This window comes from Ictidomys tridecemlineatus, chromosome 11 (genome assembly GCF_052094955.1).
Source record: "Ictidomys tridecemlineatus isolate mIctTri1 chromosome 11, mIctTri1.hap1, whole genome shotgun sequence".
In the NCBI taxonomy this organism is placed as follows: domain Eukaryota; kingdom Metazoa; phylum Chordata; class Mammalia; order Rodentia; family Sciuridae; genus Ictidomys; species Ictidomys tridecemlineatus.
The window spans coordinates 112,002,086-112,027,607 of record NC_135487.1 but is presented as its reverse complement, the minus strand read 5'-3'; the positions used below and the strand labels follow the sequence as shown (position 1 = coordinate 112,027,607).

Here is a 25,522-nt window from a genome sequence, read left to right as displayed (position 1 = left end):
CCCCTACTGGTTGTTTCCAACAGGTCCCAGCATAATGATGTATGACTTCTCAGACCAACACCTGCTCTCCAGTTTGGCTCATAGAAATCCATATTCTCAAGATCTGAAGATGATTTTGATGACATCAACAGATACTGAGTATGTTCTGGCCAGCTGGAGAAAGAGGCAGGATAAGTAAGACACATAAGTTCTTCCTTGCGAAGATTATCCTGATGTTTTCTCTAGACCTCGGCATTTTCTATCCACTTCAAAACAAACTAATATTGTCATTCCTCAAAGTTCAACTCTTGTTTTTACTCAAACTTCATTTCAAATGCAGGTAAATAATTGAAGTAATTTTCAGGTTTGCAGTCCAAAGGGAGGAAGGTGGGGCTAAAAGCCAGGCTTTCTGACATTCAAGTGGATGAGAGTCCATGACTCTTGTGTTCATAGAAGCAGAATAAACTAACTCCCCTGCTTTGCTCCTCAGTTTACCCTGTGACGTGTGTAAAATGTAAAATCTCCATGTATCTAGAGAACTTACATTATAAGTGGGTTAAAACAAATGAATGCATTTGCTGAGGTCCTACAGATAAAGCACTGGGCTCATTTCCCTGCAGCATGCTAGGAAGGGTATCCAATCCTTACTGAAAAGAGCTTAACGTATCTGCTTCAGATTCAGCCATGGTTCTCAGTAGGTGAGAACATTGATAGCAGACACCAGTAGCCTGACCTAGTGAAGGGAAGATTGCCATGAAGAGCAGAGTCAGCACTGGACATTATCTGCTTTGGACTTAGTAAGAGGGATCTGGAAATTTTCTTTCCAATGAGCGTCCCACAGTTGAGGGTTCACAAAGACTTAGCATGGCTCCCCTACATGTTTCTATTCTCCTTTCCATGTTCCTATTGCCTGAGCCAATTGGAACTTTTGTAATAAGTGAGGAATTCCTTCAGAGTCCTATACACCAACAGATGTCCCAGTGAGAGAAAAGAGGCCACAATAAAAATGGAGTATAACAAAATAATATTACGAGAGTGCAGAACACAATTTCAAACACTCATGGTTTACTCTTTGTTCTGTATTTTTAGTGGATTTTGAAATAATGGCTGCATATTCAGAGAAGAACATTATGACTATGTTACATTGACAGTTTTGCATTGTTCCCTTGAGGAAAAGCCTTATGATCCACTTTATTATTAAGGAAATAATGAGGTGACCACTAGGTAGTCCTGTAGATAATTTTAACTTGTTGGGAAACCATTTTTACTTCGAGGATTCTCAAGATATACCTGTAGGAGTAATGTGAAATATGGTGTTTGGAGAAGGGAACAAAGAAAAGTTGGTAACGTTGTCATGAGGGTACACAAGTACTGAGACTGCCCAATGAGTGGTGGTCTACATCTGTAGTGACCTTCTGAGGAAACCAGTGGGTCAGCCATCATGAGGCCATTGGAAGGCAGAGGCTCCCACATTCCGTGACATCTCCCACCTTCTGATTCTGTTAGACTGTTACCTAGCGCACTCAGCCCTACCTCCTCATTTCTGTCTTGAGTCCGTGCTATAGACTCAGGTGTGTGAATCCTTGTTTGAAAGGTGAAGGAGTTTGAAGTGTTGTGGACTGCTGAGTACTTAGTTCTCAACAGTAAGTGAATCGTGACAGCTGCTGTCTTCCCTTAATCCCAATGAATTCTACTTGGGTTATTTTATTTTTTTTTAAATATTTGGGTCAGAAGCACTCAAACACTGAGCCACATATGCAGCCCTTTTTTGTATTTTATTAAGAGACAGGGTCTTGTCTCACTGAGTGGCTTAGCACCTTGTCATTGCTCAAGCTGACTTCTAACTCTAGATCCTTCTGTCTCACCTTCTGAGCCTCTGAGATTATAGGCGTTTGCCACTGCATCCAGCTCTTGGATTCACTTGTTTTTAACCCATAACATGTTTGGGTTTCCTCTTTGCAGGGCCTGGCTGTACATTTACTGTACAAACATGGCAGTATTCTTCAGCCCTTCCCCTGATGGAGGGGCTGAAATGAACCTTGACGGAGAGCCTCAGATGAAATTGAAAGAAATCATACGGGGACTACAAGCCGAATTACAAGAACACAAACTGAATTTCCGTGATCTGGAAGAAAAATTCATCTTATGTCAATCTACCGTGTATACCCTGGCCAACGAGTTCCAGAAATATCGTAAGTTGCAGATAGGTTTATGGTCACTAAAGTGAGGTATGATTATCTGTTTCCCCTCTGAGAAAAAGATCTTCTCCAAAACTTTTTCTTTTCTTTTCTTTCATCAAAAGGAAATCCATCATTTCTAGAAGTAAAGATATTGTTATTTTGCCTTCAGTTTACTAACAATGGAATAATGAAACACAAAGACTATAGCAACTTCTAGTTTACAGGGAAGTGTAGGGTGGGCATAGGTTAATTCCCAGTTACTGATTTCTACTGGAGACATGAAAATGCCTTTTCATCCTCAAGAATAGCTCAAATCTTTTATATCAGGATCCAGTTTGTACCATATCAGATCCACAGACATATAACGGCCGTGTTGGTAAAGGTCTGGGACTAATGATTCTCCATTGAGTTCAGGCTTCCCCTGTGTTTGTAGTGAGTGATGTAGAAACTACTCATTGACTGACTGGACATTTCTGAATTTGATTTCAGGGAGTGGTGCAGAGGAGGAGAGTGGAAAAGAACAGGAATTACTGGCTCCCAGGTAACAATGAGTGTTAAGAGCCTGGAAGAGGATGGGTTAAATATGAGGAGGGTCCCCAGATGAGCAAACCAAGAGGTACAAAGTGTCCACACTATTCACATGCAAAGGCAAACACAAGCTGCTGGTATGACTGCATTCCTCAACCATGGAGGAAGTCCATCTTTTAAGGAGGTGTTTTTCTTTTCTCTGTGGTTCTTGTCTGTATCCAACTAGAAATAATCAAACTAACTAAATGTTTTTTTTTTCTTACCTCACAGAATCTACATCTCCTGTCTTGTATGGGTCCATTGAGTATGAGATATAAATCGATTTCTTTCTGGTTGATAAGACTTTTTGGCAGGGATATCATAGCCTTGGGTGGGGGGAATACACATACACACACACACACACACATATACAAATGTGCGCACAAACACACACATAAAGTTCATTTTCTGTGTATGCTGTGGCTCATGGTTGTATCACACAGGGAGAGTGGAGTCTCTGTCCTCAGCTCTTTTCTAGTCAGTAGATTGAGCCCCTCTTCCTATCTCCTGTCATAAAGACATGTGCACCCTGCCCACATCCTAGGAGGATCATTTTCTTTCTCTTTGAAAGGAGTGCCGTCTTGCCCTTCTGTGACCACTCCCTTCGGCCTCTATTTAGACCAACTGGGACTCATATTTAATCCTCTCGTTTAATTGTACTCTTTATCCCTCCAGTCTGAGACAAGCCCCACAGGAGGAGAAAGAAATCCTGCAGGACGTATTGAATGAGGGCTGTAACACTTGCCCCAGTCACTCTGAATCATCAGATATCCACCAGCCCACCTGCTTCAGTGCTGATCTCTTGGGTGAGCATGAAGTTTCCCTTTCTCTAGCTGCAGCTCATGACTACCCCATTAAAACACAAATGCAGTCCTATTAATTATACTTCTGAGGGTCCAGTGACAAATTCAGGATGGTAAACCTAGAACTAACAAGATCAGGGAAGTTGTAGAGACTGTAACCTACTCACAGGTACCATTTCTGTGTGTGCATATCAGGGCTCTGCATGACCTTATTCTTACAACCTAGGACAACTTATCTCTCCTAAGTGTTCTTGCTCATGTTTAATTCTTTAATTACAAGCACAAGCCTATAATCCCAGCTGCTCAGGAGGTTGAGGCAGGAGGATCTTGAGTTTAAAGCCATCTCAGAGGGCATGGGATGTGGCTCAAGTGGTAGGACAGTCACCTAGCATGCATGAGGCACTGAGTTCAACTCTGGGCACCATAAAAAAATAAAAAAGATATTCTGTGTCTACCTAAACCTAAAAAATAAATTTTAAAATTTAAAAAGCCAGCCTCAGGAAAAAGCAAGGCAGTAAACAACTCAGACCCATCACTAAATAAAATACAAAATAGGCCTGGGGATGTAGTGCAGTGGTCATGTGTCGCTAAGTTCAATCGCCGGTACCAAAAACATAAAAGAGAGAGAACATTGAAATGGTTAATTTTGCTTCCATTAAAATTCTAGAATAAGGTGGTAGTAATATTTATACTAGAACAGTTCTGAAAGAGTAATTTCCTTCTAGTACACTGCCAAAGTTAACTTTGCGATCTTTAAAAAAAAAAAATCCCTAGTATTGAGAAAAATGAGGCTCAGGGCTTTTAATCCTCTTTATAGAGAATGAAACTGGTTCTATTTGAGAATTGTGAGGGGGCCTAGAGCCACTAAGTGTTGGAATGAGCTTTGTGGAAGGAAGGAAGCTGCAGTTAGTGAAATCCAGAAGAACCTGGATGAGTATCCATGGATCAGGAGACCAAATTGCATTTTGACTTTCTCCAATTACATGAAGAGCATTCCATAATAATGATCCACCCAGTCAGAGACGTTGTGCATGATGGATCAGCATAGAATTTCAGACCATTTCTTTAAACTCAACATGTGAGTTCTCCCAGGTTAAGTCCCTTAGTTGCTCCCTGAATTATATATACATAAATTATGTCTTCTTCTGAGGGAGGTGTCTGTATTGAAATGAGTGAAGGGGAGTTATTTAATGACTTCTGCCTTTCTGAATATGTTTACAGAACACCATGACAATGAGGACAATGATAAAGAAGAGTCACTTTATTTCAGGTAACAATGAATGACCAGGGGCTAGAAAAAAATGGATAAAATAAAAGGGGTGCAGGAATCCTAAAAGTACAGAGCATGAGGTCAAATGTAGTCAAAGTTTCTTAAAGGCACAGTAGGAGTGCTGATTGCAGTGAAGTTGTTGATTCAACCCAAGATGATGGAACCCATTAGCAAAATTCCTTGTCTTCTTTATAGTATTGTAAGAGTAAGTCTTCTCAAGAATAACTGAGCAGCCTTGGGCACTTCTAGATCTTAAATAATTCATATGTTCCCTTTGTAAATGTCAAACTCAGGATGAGACTCAAAAATCATTTCTGTACTGTTAGCCTGAGCTCATCAACAGGTATTCATTCCATAGCAAGAAAAATAGATAGAATATAAATGATATCATGTCATAATATGGATGTGCAAAGAAGGCAAAATGTCTCTGAGACTCTTCAATTCAGGAGACTATTGATCAGACACTTGTGTCTAAAATTCACCATGCTTTATGCACAAGGTTGGCCCCTACTATGCTTCTCATTGTGTGATCCTTCTGTGACTGTGTCTTATAGGTGAGTTAAGCCTCCTTCCTCATTAGCTTGTTATCTTGTTATCACTACACTGAGCACTGGTGGCCCTTGGTCTCTCTCATACCGTGGCACCTAAACTATGTCCTTGAGATGAAAATGGTTTTCTGGATCATTTTTGAAGGGAGGCTCCTGTTTTGGACTCCACCCTTCAGCTTTGAATCGGGACCAGCTGGGAGACTGTAACTTCTAAATCACCATGATTTCATCTTTTGTTCTTCCCTGCCTCAGCTGTCTCAGCAGTATCAACAGTGAATTGCAGGAAAAGGAAGAGAATGACCTCCAGCTGGATGAAAAATATTTTCAGTACTCTGGTCTTCCTAATTCATGTGACACACAAGAACTTGTCATAAGCTCTGTGCTCCCATCACATGAGCCTAAAGTCAGCTCTACTGTGGATGGAACCAGTGAGTACTCTTATCCTATTTCAGATGAATGCAACTTGTCTCCCTGGTAAATCACAAATTCTCTGCACTCAACTCCACTATCTAGGCTGAGACATATGCCTGAATAGCCAGGAGACCATTTTGTTTCTCAGCAGGTGTAGAGGTCAGATGGATCTGAAGCTTTGTTATTTTTCTGGCCAGGTCATTTTTTTTTAATTCTGGTCTGCAATGTGCCAGCCACAGTTGCAGGTAGACTGGAGTTAGGAGGAGGAAATTATAAGCATCTCACAGACATCACTACAACTTTTTCCAGGAGGGATTGGTCAGACCTCAGTCTTTAAAGGGGTTAAATCATTCCTTTCCTTGGAAATTGCATTTATTTTCTAATGATTTCCTCTGTTCATGAGATAGAATATTCAAAAATCATTGTGGAGGTCTTTTATGGTTCTTGAGTGTTGACGCACTTTCTCAACTTCCTCTGAGAAGGCTATCCTTCAATTAATCATTCCTGTTTCTGTTTCACCATACATTGCTGTAGTTTTCAACCCAAAGGAGCACAAATGATTCTTTCCTCCATAGATTACATGTTGAATCATCTGTTCCATCTGAGAGTTATGTTCTCATGTAAATTGTCAATGGCCAGTGTACACGATGGGGAACTGACCCAGTTATTCAGACAGCAGAGAGCATTTCTCTCCACAATTCCCAGGAATGTCACTCTTGTTGAACAAGAGCCATGAGTGGTAGAAGCTTTATAGAGTATGTAGAGAAAAAAATATATTCTTCCTGCCTCTCACTCAAGGTAGAGTTCAACTTTTCCTCAGATAAACGTTTGAAATTCTTGGGAGTCTTTACTCATTAAATCAGTTTTTAGGAAGAGCAGAAGTCTGATGTCTCCCTGTATCAGAATGTTTTATAGTAAAATTAACTGACTAAATTTATTTTCCAACCCTTGCTTTAGTCAGTGCCTTTTCAGGTGTGACCATCTTTTTCTTTTTCCCATTTCCACTGAGGTGCAGTGATGCAAAAGTTTAATCTCAGTGTCACAACATTTCAGAAACAGAAATAAAATACATGTGTGAACTGTAACCACTACCATGGGATCTCTGTATACAGACTACTCCATTAAATCCTCAAGAGACACTATTCACAGTTGGTGGTGTCTCTACAGTAGTGCTGAGGACACTGAGATTCAGCATGGTCACTGCCCCCCAATCTCCACTAGTGTGTGGTGGGAACACAGGGCCCATGTCTGCCTGACTCCTCAGCCAACATATTTTTACTGCTGTGCAGCCTGATCTTTCAAAGAGGAGGCTGGGTTGGGTGTTCACCCATTTCTAATTCTGTATGTTACAAATGTTTTTGAGACAATTTCAAAGAGAAACAGACATTGCTTCTCTGGAACAAAGAATTCATAAAGCCTCTCACATGGGTTTTGAGCTATTAATCAGTATACTTTGTCCCTGGGAAGAGCCAGTGCCTCATCCATTCCCTCCAAATAGATATGGACACATTCACCTTTATACATGAATCTGAAATGAAGAAAAAGAGCATTCTAATTGTACTAATATTCATCCTGTGTGGGTTCACTGACCCTAATGTGTATATTGTGAACAGGACACAGCTGTAACTACAGTAGTGGTGCTGACCTCTCTGCTCGGACCAATCCTCTGTGTACATAGAAAGCCCTGCAGAAACAACATGAATATAACTAAGCGACAACTTGATATTTTGTTGAGGACTTTTGCATCTTGCCCACTAATGGCATGCAACAATACTTTTAGAGTTTGATAAATGGCTCCAATAGTTGCAGAGGATCTTCTACTGTGAGCCTTGAAAAATGTCAGCAAGGTTCCTCCCTGATAAAAGCAGGCAACCGAAAACAGGAGAAAATTCTAACCCAATTTAAAATATTTATTGCAGATGACCTAGAGGGTAGTAGTAGCTCTGTAGTCATTCAAGGAAGTGGTAGAGAGAGTGAGTCTACATTGAATTACAGCCACTTTGAGACCAAACTACCCCAAAGCCCTTCAGTCTGAGTTCAAGGTAGTTTAAATGTAATATCCTTGAGGGAAGGTGAGACTTTCCCAAGGGTCTTCACAGTTTTGGCCACTTTTCATAATAGATACTATATGTAGGAGGGGCTGGAGGTTTAGACACAGTGGAAACAAATATAGTACCCAATGATTGAGGGATCCAGCCTCAAGGAACTGAAAGAAGTAGATTGAAGGGGAGGAAATTTGATTTGATATAATGATACTAAATAGGTTTTCATGAAAAGGAATGGGCCAGGATTTCAGGGGTTGGACATATAAAAGGAGTTCTCCTTCCCACCAAAATTATGTAACGACAGAGTGACTGGTAGAAAGCATGCTGTACAAGACCTTTGTGAAGAAACTGTCCACGTTGCCAAGAGTCCATGAAGAGATTCTTGTGTCAGGGGCCATTTTCAATCCTTCAGGGTCTAATCTCCTTTTTTTCTGTGTTTCACCATTGCTTTCACAAACAGGTATATTGGTTTAAGATACTTTCTCCTTCAGGTCAAGAGGATCTCTCATGCATGTTACTGAGTGTTTTCAATGACAGATGATTAATGGTGAACTGAGACTTGGGGAAACACAGTACATGGCAGGCAGGGAGCAGCACCTGTAGACAAAGACATGAATGCTGGAAGACAGAGAAGCAGAGTGAGAGTCAGGGAGGAGACAGCCTGACAAGGAAGGATGGTGTATTGGAGTGTTGGGATGTGATGTTGGATAACCTTGTGGGGCCAGGAATGAGGACTTCAAATGCAGGATAGGGAGTTGGAATTATTCAGGGGGATGTAGGAATGCAGTTTTCCCAAGCAGAGTGGGAACATGGTAAGAGCAGGACATTGAGTTAGAGGTTAGTGAGGCTGGGCTCAGTGGTCCCAGCAGGAGGTTCTCTCATGGCCAGGAGCATGAGGCCAGCATGGGTAACACTGTGCAGCTGTATCTTAACAAACGTTAACCTGATGAGACAGTTGACCTTTGGGGAAGTTCACAGGAAGAGAAGGTAGTGAGGAGGAGAGTGGAAGAATCTAGACACCAGTGATGAGAGTATGATGAGGTGTGCTCTCAGGGTGATGGAGCCAAACAGTCAGATTGAAGAAATTTTGAGAAAAATGAAGCAGATTATGGTGAGAATGAGGGATTTTCAAGGAGAGTGTGTGGAGAACACAGTAGTGGGCAGCAGGCCCTATTGTACCCAGTTCTTCCTGAGTCTGACCTGGATAGACATGAGGCTGCTGGAAACCTCCAGTCAGCTCAATTTCTGAGGACATCTATTCATTTCCCTAGGGACATAGAACTCAATTATATCAGGAGGAATGTCCAATTTGCCTCTGTAGTATGTGGAAAATATAAGGATTATGGGCCCGATATCTCTTCACAGTTTCATACAATTGATTTATAATAAGGAGCCAGCTCCTCTGCTGCATTTCTTATAGCTGCTAACAGCCTCCAGGTGGCAACAGACTGTATATGTGTATGGATTGTAGGTGGTATATAGGCCAGAAGGAGTCATAGGCTTCCAAAATGCAGAGAGGTTTCCATAACTAGGAATGTTATACAACCACTGGACACCCCTCTCCATGGTATCCTAGATTCTTTCCATGATCTTTCCTCCCTGGGAAGAGAGATCATTAACTCTTTTTATTTCAGTCACTTCATTGAGTCTCAATAGAATGTCCTCTCTACAAACAGTGATGGAGTTTAATAATCCTGGGAAAATAGCCTTGAACTCATTTTTTTCTTCAAAGCCATCTTAAGTGGATGATTTTTCTTCAGGGACACTCTTTTCTGGACACCTGCCTTTGTTGTTGTTGTTCTTGTTTAGTAACATATGACAGTAGAATGTATTTTGCAAATTACACATTAGTAGAGTATAACTTATCCTGTGGATGATCCCGCTCTTTTTGATTATGATGTGAATTTACCCTGGTTATGTACTCAAATACAAGGCTAGTTAAGTCCAGTTAATTCTATTGTCTTTCCTGTTTCTCCCTCTCCTCCCATCCTTTTATTTTCCTTTGTCCAATACAGTAGATTTCTATTATTCCCTTCCTCAACCTCTCCCTTGTTTCCGGTTAGCATCTAGAAGTCAGAACACATAGCCTTTGGTGTTTGGGATTGGCTTATTTCACTTAGCATGATATCTCCAGTTCCATCCATTTCCTGCAAATGCCATTGTTTTATTTTTCTTTATGGCTGAGTAATATTCCATTCTCTATATACATTACATTTTCTTTATCCATTCATCTGTTGATGATGTCAAATGGTGGTTTCATTCCAAGTTTTCTAAGGAATCTTCATACTGCTTTCCATAGTGGCTGCTCTGATTTTCAGTCCTACCCAAAATGTATAAGAGTACCTTTCTCACCCCATTCCCCACCAACATTTATTTTTACTTGAGTTCTTTATAATTGCCATTCTAATTCAAGTGAGATGGAATCTCTGTGTAGTTTTAATTTGCATTTCTCTAATTGCTAGAGATGATAAAGAGTTGTTCTTGTATCTTTTGGCCATTAGTATTTTTTTGGCTGTGAGGTGCATGTTCAGTGCTTTGCCCATTTATTTATTGGGTTATTTAATGTCTTTTTTTTTTCTTTTGGGTTTTTAGTTTTTTGAGTTCTTAATACATCCTGAGGATTGAATGCTCTTGTCTGAAGTGCATGTGGTAAAAATCTTTTCCCATTCTGTAGGCTCTCTCATCACATTATTAATTGTTTCCTTTACTCTGAAGACGCTTTGCAGTTTGCCATCCCATTTATTGATTCTGGCCTTCTTAGCATCCAGGCACAGAAACCAAAGGTGACATATCCATCACACTCATGATCTCTGTCACTGTACCTGAGATACAAGCTGGTTTCCCCAACAAGACCGGGACATAAGAAATGGGCATTTTGGGTGGGGGTACTAAAGAAAGAAAGAACTGGGATAGTTACCCTCTTCTCCTTTTAGGTGTCACTAAGAAGGCCTGCCTCCAATGGCCTTTGAGTGGGCATGTGAGCCCCAGTGTGTCAGAGATGCAAGCCTCAGATGCACACCTGGATGTAAATGCCCAAATGAGTAGTTGTCAGGGGACAATGTTGGATCACTAGTTAATCTGTGGTGATGGTGGAGCCAGGCTGAGCCTTTCCTCTGCTATCTATAGCTGTGTAACCAACACTGACCCTGGAATATAGTGGATGCTCTTCCTAGATAGGAAAGGAAAGTGAATTGGTAAGCTCTGATCCACATGTTCGTTGTCAGAATATTGTGGGTGGCAGAGATGGTGGGCCTCTCCATGTTCTCTCAGTCAGACTTAAAGCTGTGATTCTCTGACATAGTGATGTGAGCTGGAGCCTGAGGTCTAGGGTTAAATACACTCTCAGGTCCTGGGCTGGCCTTTACCAAGTGCATATCTTAGGTGCTTTCATCTCTTTCATGGTTTATTAGTTAAAATAATTTCCATAGTACCAATTCAGTAAAAATAAAATAGGTGTCTATAACTTCCATATTTCTTGAATATTTTCAAGAATTGGAAGCACACTTGCCTCCTGTCAAGTTTATCATAATGGATATGCCAGAATCATCAACAAAATGAAAGTATCAGTCTCAATGTCTTTATTTTTATGTGGTACTGAGGATAGAACCCAGGGCCTCATGCATTTGAGGCAAGTACTCTAACTCCAAGCTACAACCCCAGCCCTGAAAGTATCAGTCTCTATAAGCTACACATCAATCCTTAGACTTTCTTGTGCAAGGCTGCTTTCTTGATTAGGTGACTCTTCGGGGTCAATAGTTGTGTCACAGGATAATAGTTCCTGTTTTATTTTCAGAACTGAATTTGGATACTTGCATTGAACTGCAGAACCCTCCCAAGCTTGGGGGTGATGCCCTTGGAGGCTTGGCTGTCAAAACACCTGGATGTGAGCTGCATGTCCTCACTGATACCATGAGTGTCATGAAACAGAAGATCATGAAAAGAAAACAACTCTTCTGCAAGTGGAGAATGGCATGCAGATTCCCAGGACTTCAAGCTTCGGGTAGAGTGGTGACAGCTTCTGTGGCTCTGGGATGCACTTACCTTTTTTAGCTCTCTATGAGGAGGTAACTCCTTCTGCTGTGATTTCTCTTCACCATTGGTTCTTTCCAACAGCAGATGGAGACTGTCTGGTCTTATGTCTCTATTTTATGGTCTCCCACCCTGAGATGCTGTTCCATCTCCACATCCTGTTTGCATTCAGAAATCTGCTCTGTTCCTACATCTGCTGTCCTGATATTCCCTATAACTGACACAGGAAAGCCCAGCTTAATTGGGGGTCCTAATCCCATGAAGAGCATCTTTCAGACACATGCCACCTTCCCTATAATCACGCACTTTCTAGGCTTTTGATCTACCCTGCTTCCTTGACTCTGCTGCCTCTTTCTTCTGGGAACATGGCCTTCATACGTCACTGGCACATGGCTCCTTCTTGGACCCTCCTTGGCAAGCAGGACTAAGTCAACACACAAAGAAAAATTGTGAAAACTGATGGGAAAGATTATGACAACTGAACTTTATTTGGGCTGTAGGTGACAGACCCAAACAGGTCTGGAGTCATTTTGTCTTCACCCCTTAGCCCACTCCATTTTCCATGACCCTTTTTTCTGCTCATTCCTGATCTGAATTGTAATAACTTTCAAGATTTCCTGCAGATTCTTTTTCCTGTCTAGCCAAGGTGACTGAAGAACCCACATGGGCTCTGTGTTGAAATGGGTGAAATAGCACTATGTAATGACTCCTGGATGTTTTTGAATTGATTGTAGAAAACCATGAGAATGATGATGAAAAAGACCAAAATTCACTGAATTCCAGGTAACAACAAATAATCTGGAGATTGTAAGAAAGGGCAAAATAAGGGGTTAAGGATAACCTGAAAGAATAGACCATGAGGTCAAAAGTAGACACATTTGATGACCAAATGTAAAAAAGACTACTGTTGGCAGAGGTGATGTTGACTAAGCCCAGTGTGATGGAGCCCTTTAGCAAGGTTATCTTTTATTTTCCTGGTGCTGGTACAGTGGGCGTGACTGAGAAGAACTGCACAGTCAGTCTTGGGCATTTCTTCCTTTTAACAAAATCACTTGTTTATTTTAAGTTGAATAATTAGAATTAGAGGCATACTATCTTTCTATACTATGGCCTGATAATCGCAGACAGGTATGTCATAGCAAGAAAAACAGAAATACGCTCCCTTTCTACCCCTTTCCCCCCCTCCAAAAAAAAGTATTATGTCAAAAAAATGGATAGAAAAAGTTCTAGAAGGCACATATTTATTGGGCACTCTCTCATGTACCAGGCTGTATTTGCTGGCCATCTATATGCAAGTGTCAGTATCAGTCATGCCCTAGGTTCAACTACAGCTTTGCTTCTCATTGTATGATCCTTCTGTAGTTGTACTTTATAGATGAAGTTGAGCCTCCTTTCTCATCAGCTTGTTATCTGCCCAGTACACTGGACACTGGTGGCTCTCCCTCTCTCTCTTATACCATGGCACCTGAACTATGTCCATGAGTTGAAAATCATTTTATGGATCACTTTTGAGGGGTGGAATGTGTTTGGGGACTCCACCCTTCATCTTTAAATCAGAACCAGCTAGGAGGCTGTAGCTTCTAAACCACCTTAATTTTATCTGTTATTCTTCCTTGTCTCAGCATTCCCAATGGTGAGCTTCAGGAGAAGAAAGAGGATGACTTTTTGCTGCGGAAAAGTTATTTTCTACCCTCGGATCATGCTAATTCATCTAACACACAAGAACTTGTCAGAAACTCTGTCTTCCCATCAGCTGAGCCTACAGTCAGTTCTGCTGTGGATGAAGCCAGTGAGTACTCCTATCATAATTCAGATGAATCGAACTTGTCTCTCTGGGAAAGCAAAAATTCTCTGCACTCAACTCTGCTGTGTAGGCTGAGATATATGCATGCAGAGGCAGGAGACCCATCTTGTTTCAGAGTAGGTACAGAGGTCAGGTGGATCTTAAGCTTTGCTGTTTTCCCATGGCCTGGTCAGGTTTATTTCATTGTTGCCTTTGCTATGTCAGCTATATATTTGCATGTAGGTTGTAATTAAGAGGGAGCACTTCAGAGACTCTGATTCTGTCTTTAAAGTATGTCCACTGTGCTTGCCATGGGGGCTCAGGCCTATAATCTCAGGGGCTTAGGAAGCTGAGTCGGGAGAATAATGAATTCAAAGCCAGCCTCAGAGGCAGCAGGGTGCTAAGAAACTCAGTGAAACCCAATTTGTAAATTAAACACAAATTAGGGCTGGGATGTAGCTCAGTGATCAAGTCCTCTGAGTTAAATCCCTGCTGCACCCCCCCAAAGAAAAATATGATGTCCACCATTTCTATTCATGATCTTTTCTGCCTGTGGATCAAGATCAATAAATTCCTTTTTTTTGTCCCATGCCCTGGTGTCTCTGTAGAATGTTCTCTCCAGAAGTAGTGACCAAGATTAATTTTATTTGGATACAAAACATGAAGTCATTGTTACTTCAAAGCCCTCTTTGTCAATTGGATTACATCATTTTAGGAACTTTTGCATGGGCACCACCCACCCAAGAATACCTAGGCACATGTACAAAAGATGACATGTCCATTGGACACATGATTTCTATCACTGGGCCTGGGTCGCTAGGTTGGGTCAATTGGCAGGGACTTAAGAAATGGGTTTTCCAGGAGTGGTTAGCAAAGGGAGAATTGGGATTGTTACTGAACCCTCTTCTTCTTTCAACTTCCTCAGAGAAGGCCCAAGGGCTTTGAGTGGACATGTGAGCCCATACATATCATAGATGCAAGTTTCCCATGACAGGTGGAGTCAAGAGCCCAAAGGAGCAGTTATCCATCAGATAAATAGATCCCTCTTGTGTGTATTACACATTGTTTATATATGTGCTTTATCATATATAATGGGTATACATGCAGTGTATCATTATTATGCATATTTTCAAATTCCTTAGGATGAGTTTTCCTTTCTTTAATAATGTGTTTCTCCTTTGATTTTGCTTGATTTTTATTATCTCTTCCTTCCCCAAAGCACAACCTACCTCCACTCTGATTTTCTAGTGTTTTCAAATATATCTGGGTGCTATTGGATTTTACAAATCCTGTCTTATTTGCACATACTTACAGAGCATGTCCTCAATGATGCCACAGGTGTCAGCAAAGAGAAGATAATTACAAGAAAAATTCTGATGAGCAAGAGGAAACTAGCATGCAGATTCCCTGGCCTTCAGGCTTCAGGTATATTGGCTCTGGGATGCACTTGACTCATTTTAACTCTATAAGATTGTAGCTCCTCCTTCTGCAGTGATTTCTCTTCACCTGTGCTTGTCTCCAACAGGAGATGGAGCCTCTATTTGGTCTTATCTGTATTTCCCATGGCCTTGTAGCCCTGACCTGCCCTTCCATCTACATTCCCTGTTTACATTCTGAAATCTGCTCTGTTCTCATGCCTGCTCTCCAAATATTCTTGATAACTGCCGCAGGGAAGCCCAGTCCCAACCCTATGAAGAGCATCTTTCAGACACATGCTACCTTCTCTTAAATTCTATACTTTCTACACTTTTTTGCCTTCTGTGCCTGACTTCCTTGACTTCATTACCTCTTTCTGCTGGGAATGAGTTTTTCCTAAGTTACTAGCACATGGATCTCTCTCTGGGGGTTTTCATAGGGAACAAGTCTAACTCAAACCTGGGTTGTTATCTTTTTTTAATATTTATTTTTTAGTTGTAGTTGGACATAATGCCTCTATTTCACTTATTTATTTTTATGTGGTGCTGAGGATCAAACCCAGGGTTTTGTACATTCGAGGCAAGTGCTCTACCACTGAGCCACAAACCCAGCCCCCTGGATTGTTAATTTAGTCATGCAAATTAAAGTGTCGTTTTTTATTATGTTTTTTATTACTTCTTTTTAGTTATTCATGAGAGTAGAGCCCATTTTGAGATCATATAGAGGCATGGGATATATCTTAATCTAATTAGGACCCAAGGCTTTTGATGTACATAAAGGTGACATTCTCTGCATTGTGTACCTATATGTACATAGCAAAATTATGTCAGCTTCATTCTTTTTCTTACCATTCATTTCCTTTCCTTACGGTACTCTTTTTCCTTCATTTCCCTTTGTCTAATACCTGGAACTTGTATTCTTCCCCTCTTCCCTCATTAGTGTAGATTAACTTCCAAATGTCAGAGAAAACATTTGATATTTGTATTTGGGGAGACTGACTTAATTTACTTAGCATAGTAGTCTCCACATTCATTTATATACTGGCAAATATCATAAAGTTATTCTTTTTTATGGCTAAGTAATACATGTATGTGTGTGTGTGTATGTGTGTGTGTGTATATATCAAAACCTAGGTTGACTCCATATCTTACCTATTGTGACTTGTGCTGCTAAAAACATTGATGTGATTATATCACTATAGTGTGCTGAGGATAGCCTCTTCAACAAATGGGGCTGGAAAAACTGGAAATCCCTATGTAGTCAAATGAAATTTAGCCCCTCTCTCTTAAAACTGAACTGAAAACATTCCAAAGACCTTAAAAGTAGACCAGAAACCCTGCATCTACCAGAAGAACATGTAGGCCTAACACTCTAACATTGAGGCTCAGGAACTGAATTCCTTAAGTAGACTCCTAAAGTTCAAGAAATAAAATGAAACATCCACAAATGGGATGGCATCAACTTGAAAAGTGTTAAAATTGATGGGCAATCATCCTGGATAAAAAGATGTATTGCAAGACCAGAAGATGGTGAGATAGTGGAAAGCTGCATTACATTGTCTCATGAGCACAGCAGCAGGAATATAGACACTTACTGAGGTTGATAAAAAAGTAATTTCACAAAATATAATAGTGTACATTCAGTTGGACTAGGGAATCAGAAATTTGAGTTCAAAAAGAAAGAATAAGAATATGTAGACGCCAACTCACCTGCCACATGGGTACCGAAAGCAGCAAAGATTCCCCACAAAGGGAGGGGAGAACACAGAGAAACACAGATTGAGTACAGAAAAGCCTGAAATCAGAGAAGCTTCCTGAACTTGGTTGATTTAGAGGTTGCAATATTTAAAATCTTAACAATTAGAGAAATGTAAATCAAAACTACACTGAGAATTTACTCACCCCACTCAGAATGGTAAATATTAAAAATAAAAGCAATTGTAAATGATGACAAGGATGTGGGGAAAGAGATTCACTTAATACATTGCTGGTGGAATTGCAAATTGGTGCAACCATTCTGGAAAGCAGTGTGGAGCTTTTTCACAAAACTTGGAATGGAACCGCTATTTGACCCCATTATCCCACTCACTTTATACCCAAACAACTTAAAATCAGCACACTGCAGTGACATACCACTTCAATATTTAATATCAGCTCAATTCACAATAGTCAAGCTATGGAATCAACTTAGGTGCCCCACATCAGATGAATAGATAAAGAATTTGGTATACATACAAAATGGAATACTACTCAGCCATAAGGAAGAATGAAATTATATCATTCGCCAGTAAATGGATGGAACTGGAGACTATCATGCTTTGTGAAATAAGGCAGTCCCAAAACCCAAAGGCAGAATGTGGATGCTAACTCACAACTAGAGAGTGAAAGATTAGAGGTTCATTGGACTAGACAAAGGGGAATGAAGAGAAGGGGGGAACATGTAATAGGAAAGACAGGAAAATGAATAAGACACATCTTTCCTATCTTCATGTATGAATATACAAACAATGAAGTTCTTCGTCATGTACAACCACAATAATGGGGGATCCTATTTTCAACAAGTTATACTTATTCTATGTATGTATAATATGCCAAAATATGCTATTATGTAAAAATAATAATATTTTTAAAAAGAATTTTCAATAAAAATACTGTATTCCTAGATTTGGTGTTGTAGCTCAGTGGCGGAGCACTTGCCTAGCATGTGTGAGGCACTGATTGGATCCTCAGCACCAGGTAAAAGTAAATAAAGTAAAAGTATTAAACAAAAATAGCTCTGCCAGAAGAAAAATACTGTATTCCTAAATATATATATATTGTAATTCCCACCACTTCAAGTTGGGATGTTAATATATTAGCCTACATAGTTGTCTCCTACTATCTAATTCTTGAAGTAGTTTTCTATTTCAGTTTGTTTTTTATTATTGGTACCACTGTTAAATACAAAACACCAGACAATAAGTAATGCTGCAGAGCTCTAGTAACAAAACAGCATGATATTGTCACAAAAATAGACCCAAAGACCAATAGGACAGAGTAGAAGACAGAGACAAATCCAATACTTAGAGCCCTCTGGTACTTAACAAAGGTGCAAAAATATACATTGGAGAAATGAGCCTTTTTAATAAATGGTTCTGGGACAGCAGGATAATAACTATGTAGAAAAATAACACTAAAACCTTATTTCTCACCCTGCACAAAACTCAAATGAAAATGGATCAAACACTTAGGAATTAGACCAGAAACTTAACAACTGTTAGAAAAGAATGTAGTGCCAACATTCTACATATAATTGTTGGCACCAGCTTCCTCAAAAGTACATGAACTGAAACTATGAATAAATAAGTGGGACGCATCAAACTACAAAACTTCTTCCCAGCAAAGGAAAGAAAGAAGAGTGTGAAGAGAGAGCCTACAGAATGGGAAAAATATCTTGGCCAGCTACTCATCTGATAAGGGATTAATACCCCAAATATATAAGTAACTCAAAGCACTTCATACAAAAATATCCCAAATAACCCAATCAATAAATGGGTAATAGAAAAAATGAAATAGAAACTTCTTAACCAAAAAAAATTACAAATAGCCAAATAGATGAGAAAAGGTTCAATATCACTAGCAATTAGGGAAAGCAAATGAAAACAATACTAAAATTTTATCTGACTCCAGAATTGCAATGTTCAAGAATATACATAAAAAAAAGTGCAGGCAAGGTTGTGGGGAAAATGTAAACTTGTATATTGTTAATGGGACTGCAGACTAGTACAAGTCCAGATACCACTATAGAGATTCATCAAAAAACTAGAGATGTAAACATCCTATGAGGATCTGCCCACTCCTTGGTATTTTGCCAAAACTTCTAAAATCAGCATACTACAATGATAGCTACCTCAATGTTTATAGCAGCACATTTCAGAATAGCTAAATTATGGAATCACCTTAATAGATAAATAAATTTTATAATTCTGACGCATATATATGATATGTGTGTAAACACACACACACACACACACACACACACACACACTGGGGTTCTTCAAAGGCATAAAAGAAAATGAAATAATGACATTTCAGGTAAATGGATAGCAATGAGAATATCATGCTACGTGAAATAAGCCAAACACAAAAACTCAAAGTTGAATGCTTACTCTCATGCAGAAACTAGAGTAGAACAAAGGAAATGGGGAGGGCAGGATAGGATATCATATAGATAAAGGAAAGAGCAGTAATGGCGAAGATTGGGAGGCAGAGTGCAGAGATGGGTAAGGGGAGTCAATGCAGATGATTGTTTTGTTGTTTTATAGATGAACACAATATATTTATATATATTTTTAACCTGGTGCTTAGGGTTGATCAAAGGGACTCAGGCATTTGAGGCAAGTTTTCTCGACTAAGCCACAACCCCAGCCCCAGAATGAATTCTTAAAAAGTTGTTATGTCGACATATAAATATACCACAGGGACTCCACCTTTATGCATAGGTAGAAAGAAGCAATCAAATATAAATTAATAGATGAGCAAAAAAGAAGTCTAGTAGAGTAGATGAAAGAGATTTGGGAAATGTTAGGGGGAATGGGAGAAAAAATAGAGAGGGAAGGGGGCAATCATGAACTGAAGTCAAATTGCATGTGTGTATGATTTTGTCCGAATGAACCCACTACTATATATAACTACACAGTTCTAATTTTAAAAAAGAAATATAGGTAAGAAAATCATGAAACCTAAAAAGGCAAAACCAAATTTCTATGGAAGTTTGGCTGTAGGTGGGAGACACATACTGGCCTGGAGCCTGTGTTTGCCAATGTCATTTATAGTAGGACAGGTTTTACTATATTTTTATATTTTACATGATCCAACTGGCAAAGAGGGGCACTGAGACATTAATAGACAAGCTGGGTTTACAGGGCTTAGAGACCTAATCAGGTGCTTGGCTTTTTAGTTGGCCTTCCTTCCACCTCACTAGGCTCCGTCTCAGTATCACAGACCTTCCACACTCTCTAGAATGGCTTCCTTTTCTTCACCTAGGGGGGCACCTCAGTATGTGGCACAATGCTCCTGTCCCTAAGGAAACCAGGGCTGTGGAAAAGTCCTGGGTGGCAGGCACATTTATTCTACGTGGTACACATCCACTTGTGCCCCAGTCTCTTCTCTGCCTGTTCAGATAAGCATGTTCACCAGATTTCTCTGGCTCTCTTCAATATCCAGCCTCTATCTTCCCTCCCTAGTTTTAATTTGAGTGTTAACAGAGGCCCCTCTCCCCAGCCTCTTGACACAACATTCCACTCTGTGTCTTCTGTTTGTCTTTTGGGGGGCACCAATTAATTCACCCTCTCCAATAATCTGCATGGCCATATCCTCAATCACTTCTGCTCAGATTCCTCTAAGTCTGAGCCTTGAAATTCTCATGCCAGATATTCTTGCGTCAAGTTAATCCTTATTTTCTCTGGTTGCACTGAATACTCATTTTTCAGATAATTACCTCAAGTGTCAGATGAAAGTGGACAATTTCATGGACTTTTCATTGTGGCCTATAAGTAAGATATATCTGTAAACTGCTAAGCACAGTACCCAGCTGGCAAGAACTGCTCAGCATATATTAGGTTGCTGTCTTGCCCTTTTGGAGCTGCCATCGTGGGTGTGGTGTTGAGTCTCCACTTCACTTTCTCCTGACAGGGCTTCCCTGTCACTGCTTTCCCATGTACCAGCTGAGATGCAGCAGCATGGCTCAGTCCCTGCTCTTCCTCTTGTTCCCAGCTTCCAGAGGCCTGAACTGGAACCTGGCTGTGACTCACTCTCCTTTTACCAGGAACTCCTTTTATTGATTGTATTATGTAATACAGAGAATTTGAACCCAAGTTCTTCTGTGTGTGCCAGACCTGCCACACTCTATAGAGTAGTTTCTTTTTTTTTCATTCTACCACTGAACTCTGCACCCTAGCCCTTGATAAATATTTTAACATATACATGTTTCAAATATATGCATATGTATGTGTATTTTATATATGTATGTGATTTTGTGCATATTTAAGTTTCACTACAAGGCATTGTACTAGAAAAGAAAATTATACTCAAAGTTGGTTTATGAAATTGTACCTAACAAGTTTTTACTGGAAGTTACATTCATGTGGAATATCCAGACATCAAACATTTTTTTCCAAATAATAGAAACATATCAATCTGTTGACTTTTGCTTTTCTATGTGACATATATAGGCTAATGATATGAGAGGGAAATCCTGGCACCTTAGATCTTGTGTGGTGAAGGCTAGACTGTGCATGATTTGGGGTGCAGGCTGTTTGTGAAGTCCTTGACACTGGTTGTTTTTACTCCCTAGATTCAGGTGCTTTCTCTGTTTTTGGGGTGTTGGCATGGATTTTCTGACTCTGGTCCTCCACAGCTCTTCTTTCTCTTCTCCTGGTTCAGATAACTGTCATTGTCACCAGGACAAATGGTATAAATATGACAACTAAAGGGCTTGGACACAAGGAAAATTATTAATGCAAATAACTGTTGGTCCTCTGTAAGTGTGTCATGTGAATTTAGAAAATTTTCTGTGTGCGACATCCTTTTTCCTGACAGAGAAAGCATCATCCATGTTCCTTGAGTCTTCTGTGGCTGCCTTTCTTCTCATTCTTCTTCTTGCCACAGTTGTCCTGTTGCTCTGTTTGGGTCATTGCCCTGTACACATTCTTATTCAATTGTCTGTGCCTTTTCTATACAGAAAACTTTCATGTTTATAATATTTTCCTGAGTAGCCCACTTGTCAATGAAATCAAAATTTTTTTCTGAAAGTTTATCATCATGTAATCATGTAAGAAAGATTATAAAAATAAAGAAACCAAAAGGTGTCTATGGGCTTGAGCCACCCTGCATTTCTGAAGGCTGCCTTTCTTGAGCCTGGGCTCTTTCACTGTCTCTGCAATGGTGAGAACCTAGGATATTATCATGAATAACAGCAGATCTTTATTATTGTGGTTTTCTTTTTCAGAGCTGGATTCAAATGATGCTTCAGGAATGAAGAACTCTCTGAAGCTAGAGGGTGATACTAAGGATGGCTCCTTCGCCAACAAGCATGGCTGCCACATCATAGGCCACATTGATGACTATACTGCTCTCAGAGAGCAGATTGCAGAGGGGAAACAGCTGGTTGAAAATATCCAGTCTCTCCTGACACCCACATGCAACTTCCTGGGCCTTGAAGCTCAGGGCTCAGAGGTAGTCACACCTGCAGCTCCTGCCTTCACTCTTTCTTTGTGCCCTTCGTCCTTAATTCTAGTTTCTTCTCCCCTATTTATTTTTGTGGCCTGCATCTCCCAATGACAGAGAAAGCATCTTCCAATTATTCTAGCCAAGCCCTTGTTTCCCTATCTCCTGATTCATTCTATGTTCTACTCTGTGGTATAGGAAACCAACTAGATATTCTGCCTCAGAGCCACAGAGATGTCTGTGCAGTGTTGCCACCATCCTCAGTAAAGTATTTGTTAAGAGTTGATGCCCATATGATGTTGAAATCAGCACGGTCTCATGGCTCACTATCTGTTATACTCATGCTGAACCATGTGGATTAAAATCAGTCAGATGGACAGGTACTAAGGGAATTGCATCCATAAAGGCCTTGTGTGTGGAAAGAGTAAGAACCTGGAAATGGGAGGAGGCAATCTGCAAATGCTTCTCAGAGTACATCTCTGTTGAGAGACAACAAGTGCCAATGGCTGTGCTGTCTGAGCCACCAGAGACCCATGGATGTATAGACAGAGCCTTGCATCCAGGTAACCCCCACTTCAGGGCAAGATACATACCCCTATTCATAAACCAACTAATGGGCCACAGGCCCAATGTGAGAAGTCACCTCTTGTGCCTCGAGTTCACTGGTGCAGAGGGGTCTTTTATTGCATGCGGGGAAGGTAAAAGGTCTGTAGAGGACATGACATGGGAATGAGCTGTGACAGCCTTATATAGGGTGTCCAGGTGATGAGTCATTCCAGGTAAAAAGAGCCACACTTCAGTCCTGGGACCTCAAAGGGATGAGCCAGGGTTTCCAGGTTCAAGCAGCCCATGCTTTGTGCCTCATCAACAAAGGAAGCTTGAGTCTTGTGCAGGGCTGCAATGTCATGAACCCTGAGATGTCGCAACTTCAGTGATGTCCATGGCTCCCTCCCACCTTTCCACAGGCACCAGGCAGCAAATGTTTCCATGAGCTAAGAAGCAGTGCTCATGCCCTGCAGCACACCCTAGATGAGTCAGCCTCACTCCTGACCATGTTCTTGAGAGCAGCTTTTCCAAGCTTCCACGGCCCTGGGCTGCCTGGCGAAGTGGTAAGAGGCCAGTGTTGTCTTCTGGTATAAGCCCTGCTCTTCTGCCCCATGAGATTCTGTATTCTCAGTTCCAGGGCTTTCTGAGGGTCAGGAGCTACATAGGTTGTTAGAATGTGCTGGATCTTAATGTAGCATCCTGGAGGGAGACCCCTGGTGGATGTTTTCATTGAAGCTCTGATTACCTTACTTTGTCCTCACACCCCAAACCCCAAGATAATAATTCAAAGAGAAGAAAAGGAAATGGAGAAGTACAGACATAGATGCCCTGGTAATCTATAAATATCTGCTTCCAATAAATCTGGAGTTTGAACTAAAATTCAGGGGCCTTTGAAGCTTCTCCATTCCTCAGGGCTTCTTGGTGAAAAGATCAAAGGAAGTCACTGTGATCCTGCAGCTTCTTTCAGTCATGCTCCTAGAATCCCAGCACACCTTTTATCTGTGTTCCAATCTGGGGAAAAGGTAGAGCCCCTAAAGAATTGTCCTGCTTTGGGTGGGCTAGTCTCTGGATCCCCTCACTAGTTTTTATTTCCATATTAATGTAACTGGTATGTTTGGGGAAAAAAACTATGCTAATTACAAGGAAGCACTTTACCATCTTCAGGTTCATACAGATATTTTGAAATGTCAACACTGTCATCAGGTAGCCCTGTGTCCCAGACATAGTATCTCTGAAATTCCAAGTCCTGCATGGATGGGAGAAGGGTGAGACAAAACTGCTTCAAGGACTGATTTGGAGGTCTTGTTCACAGTTGGGAGTTGCTGTGGGTCTGGAGTCACAGTCTCCTTGATCCTTGATTGGGGGCTTTCAGGTTCTCAACATTCCTACCTGTGGTCTTTTTCTCAACTGTTCTGAACTGAGGGCTTGAGAAGTTATAATGAAGGGAACTCAGTCTGCTGAGAAGATTATAGATTTCTGCTTCTGATTGGTAGGAACCACAAAGAACTGGATACATTCGGTCTCCAAACTGTTGTCTGAGAGCTTGTCCTTCTTCCCCAGGATGAATCAATGGAAAGGGAGCTCCTGGATCTGCGAGCCCAAGTATCCAAACAGGAGAAGCTCCTTGAGAGCACAGCTGAGCGTCTGAAGACTGCTAACCAGCAGAAGGAGAACATGGAGCAGTTCATTGTCAGCCAGCGTAGGTGCCCCTGAGCTGTGGAGCAGCAGAGGAAAGGGCTGGTCTTGCAGATGTCCCACTTGTGCTGCAGATAAGCAGTGACCACAGAGGCACTGGGAATGTTGGGAAGGGAGAGTCTGATGCACTGGGCCCAACCCTCCTGTGACATGAGCAATTGTGGTTGCAGAAGGAGGGGGGGACAAAGGGGTCAGAAAGAGGCCATGATTGAGGGGTGAGAAGAAAATGCATGCCCAGCAAGTAGGGCCCAGTTGGAAATTCCTTCTTTCTGGGGCTCTTTTCTTCTTTCAGTGACCAGGACACATGATGTTTTGAAGAAGGCAAGGACTAACTTGGAGCGAAAGCAACGATTGCATCTTACACAGTCACAGAGCCTGCTTCAAATACATCACCATCTGACATCAGCTCTGTAAGTGACCCTGACCTCCTTTACCTTCTAGGAGATATCAGGTTCACCACACAGGTCTTAGCTCCTGGATAGCCTCCTCTTAAGATTCCATCCCTTCACCCTCCTGCCCGCTCAGCTTTCTACCCTGTTATTATTCTCCTCTCCTCACCATCTCTCTCCTTTAGCCCAATTTTCTCTCCTTGGTGTCAGTCAAGCAAGGAGCCAAAGAAATGCAGTTCAGTTGGTCCCTGAGGGAAGAAACTTTCAAAGTCTCTCTGTGAATTAGTTGTCTACCAAGAGATCTTGAGGCCATATGTGCATTCTGGACTTTCCTGAACTACTTTATGAAAAACCAAATAAGGCATAACCTTATAAATTGACTTTAGTGCACAAAATTAGGTTAAGAACAGCATTTTATTTTAACACCTCATTTTCTTTAAAAAATATGAAGGAAGATCCATTTGGTCTCCTGGATATAAAAGAAAAAACTGATAATGAAAAAAAGATGTATGAAAGATGATATGTCATGAGCTTTGTAATGTTTTGAACAACCAATAAAAAAAATAAAAGAAAAAAATACTCTTTAAGGGAAAAGTTTTAAAATATATATATATATATAGCAGATATTCTCTACATTCACTTAAATGCTGTGCTAA

General features: G+C 40.7%; 1 protein-coding gene and 1 pseudogene across 1 annotated transcript; both read left to right on the top strand.

The window, feature by feature from the left end:
- The first annotated feature begins 1,969 nt into the window (after positions 1–1,969).
- LOC144368639 (uncharacterized) lies at positions 1,970–25,321 on the top strand. Its single transcript, XM_078027806.1, has 9 exons — positions 1,970–2,171; positions 10,519–10,586; positions 11,560–11,803; positions 12,567–12,615; positions 13,455–13,621; positions 14,930–15,040; positions 22,019–23,345; positions 24,343–24,481; positions 24,770–25,321. The coding sequence occupies exons 1-7, from the start codon at positions 1,970–1,972 to the stop codon at positions 22,348–22,350; spliced, it is 1,173 nt and encodes a 390-aa protein (XP_077883932.1). The 3' UTR covers positions 22,351–23,345; positions 24,343–24,481; positions 24,770–25,321.
- Positions 23,289–25,522, top strand: part of LOC144368638 (autophagy-related protein 16-1-like) — a 27,639-nt pseudogene continuing 25,405 nt past the window's right edge.

Bases quoted from the DNA above. Each gene is read 5' to 3' on its own strand.
- LOC144368639 (XM_078027806.1), top strand. From the start codon at position 1,970: ATGGCAGTATTCTTCAGCCCTTCCCCTGATGGAGGGGCTGAAATGAAC. The intron at 10,587-11,559 runs GTGACATATCCA...CGGGGTCAATAG, and splicing joins TCCAGGCACAGAAACCAAAG to TTGTGTCACAGGATAATAGT. The intron at 12,616-13,454 runs GTAACAACAAAT...TCCTTGTCTCAG, and splicing joins CAAAATTCACTGAATTCCAG to CATTCCCAATGGTGAGCTTC.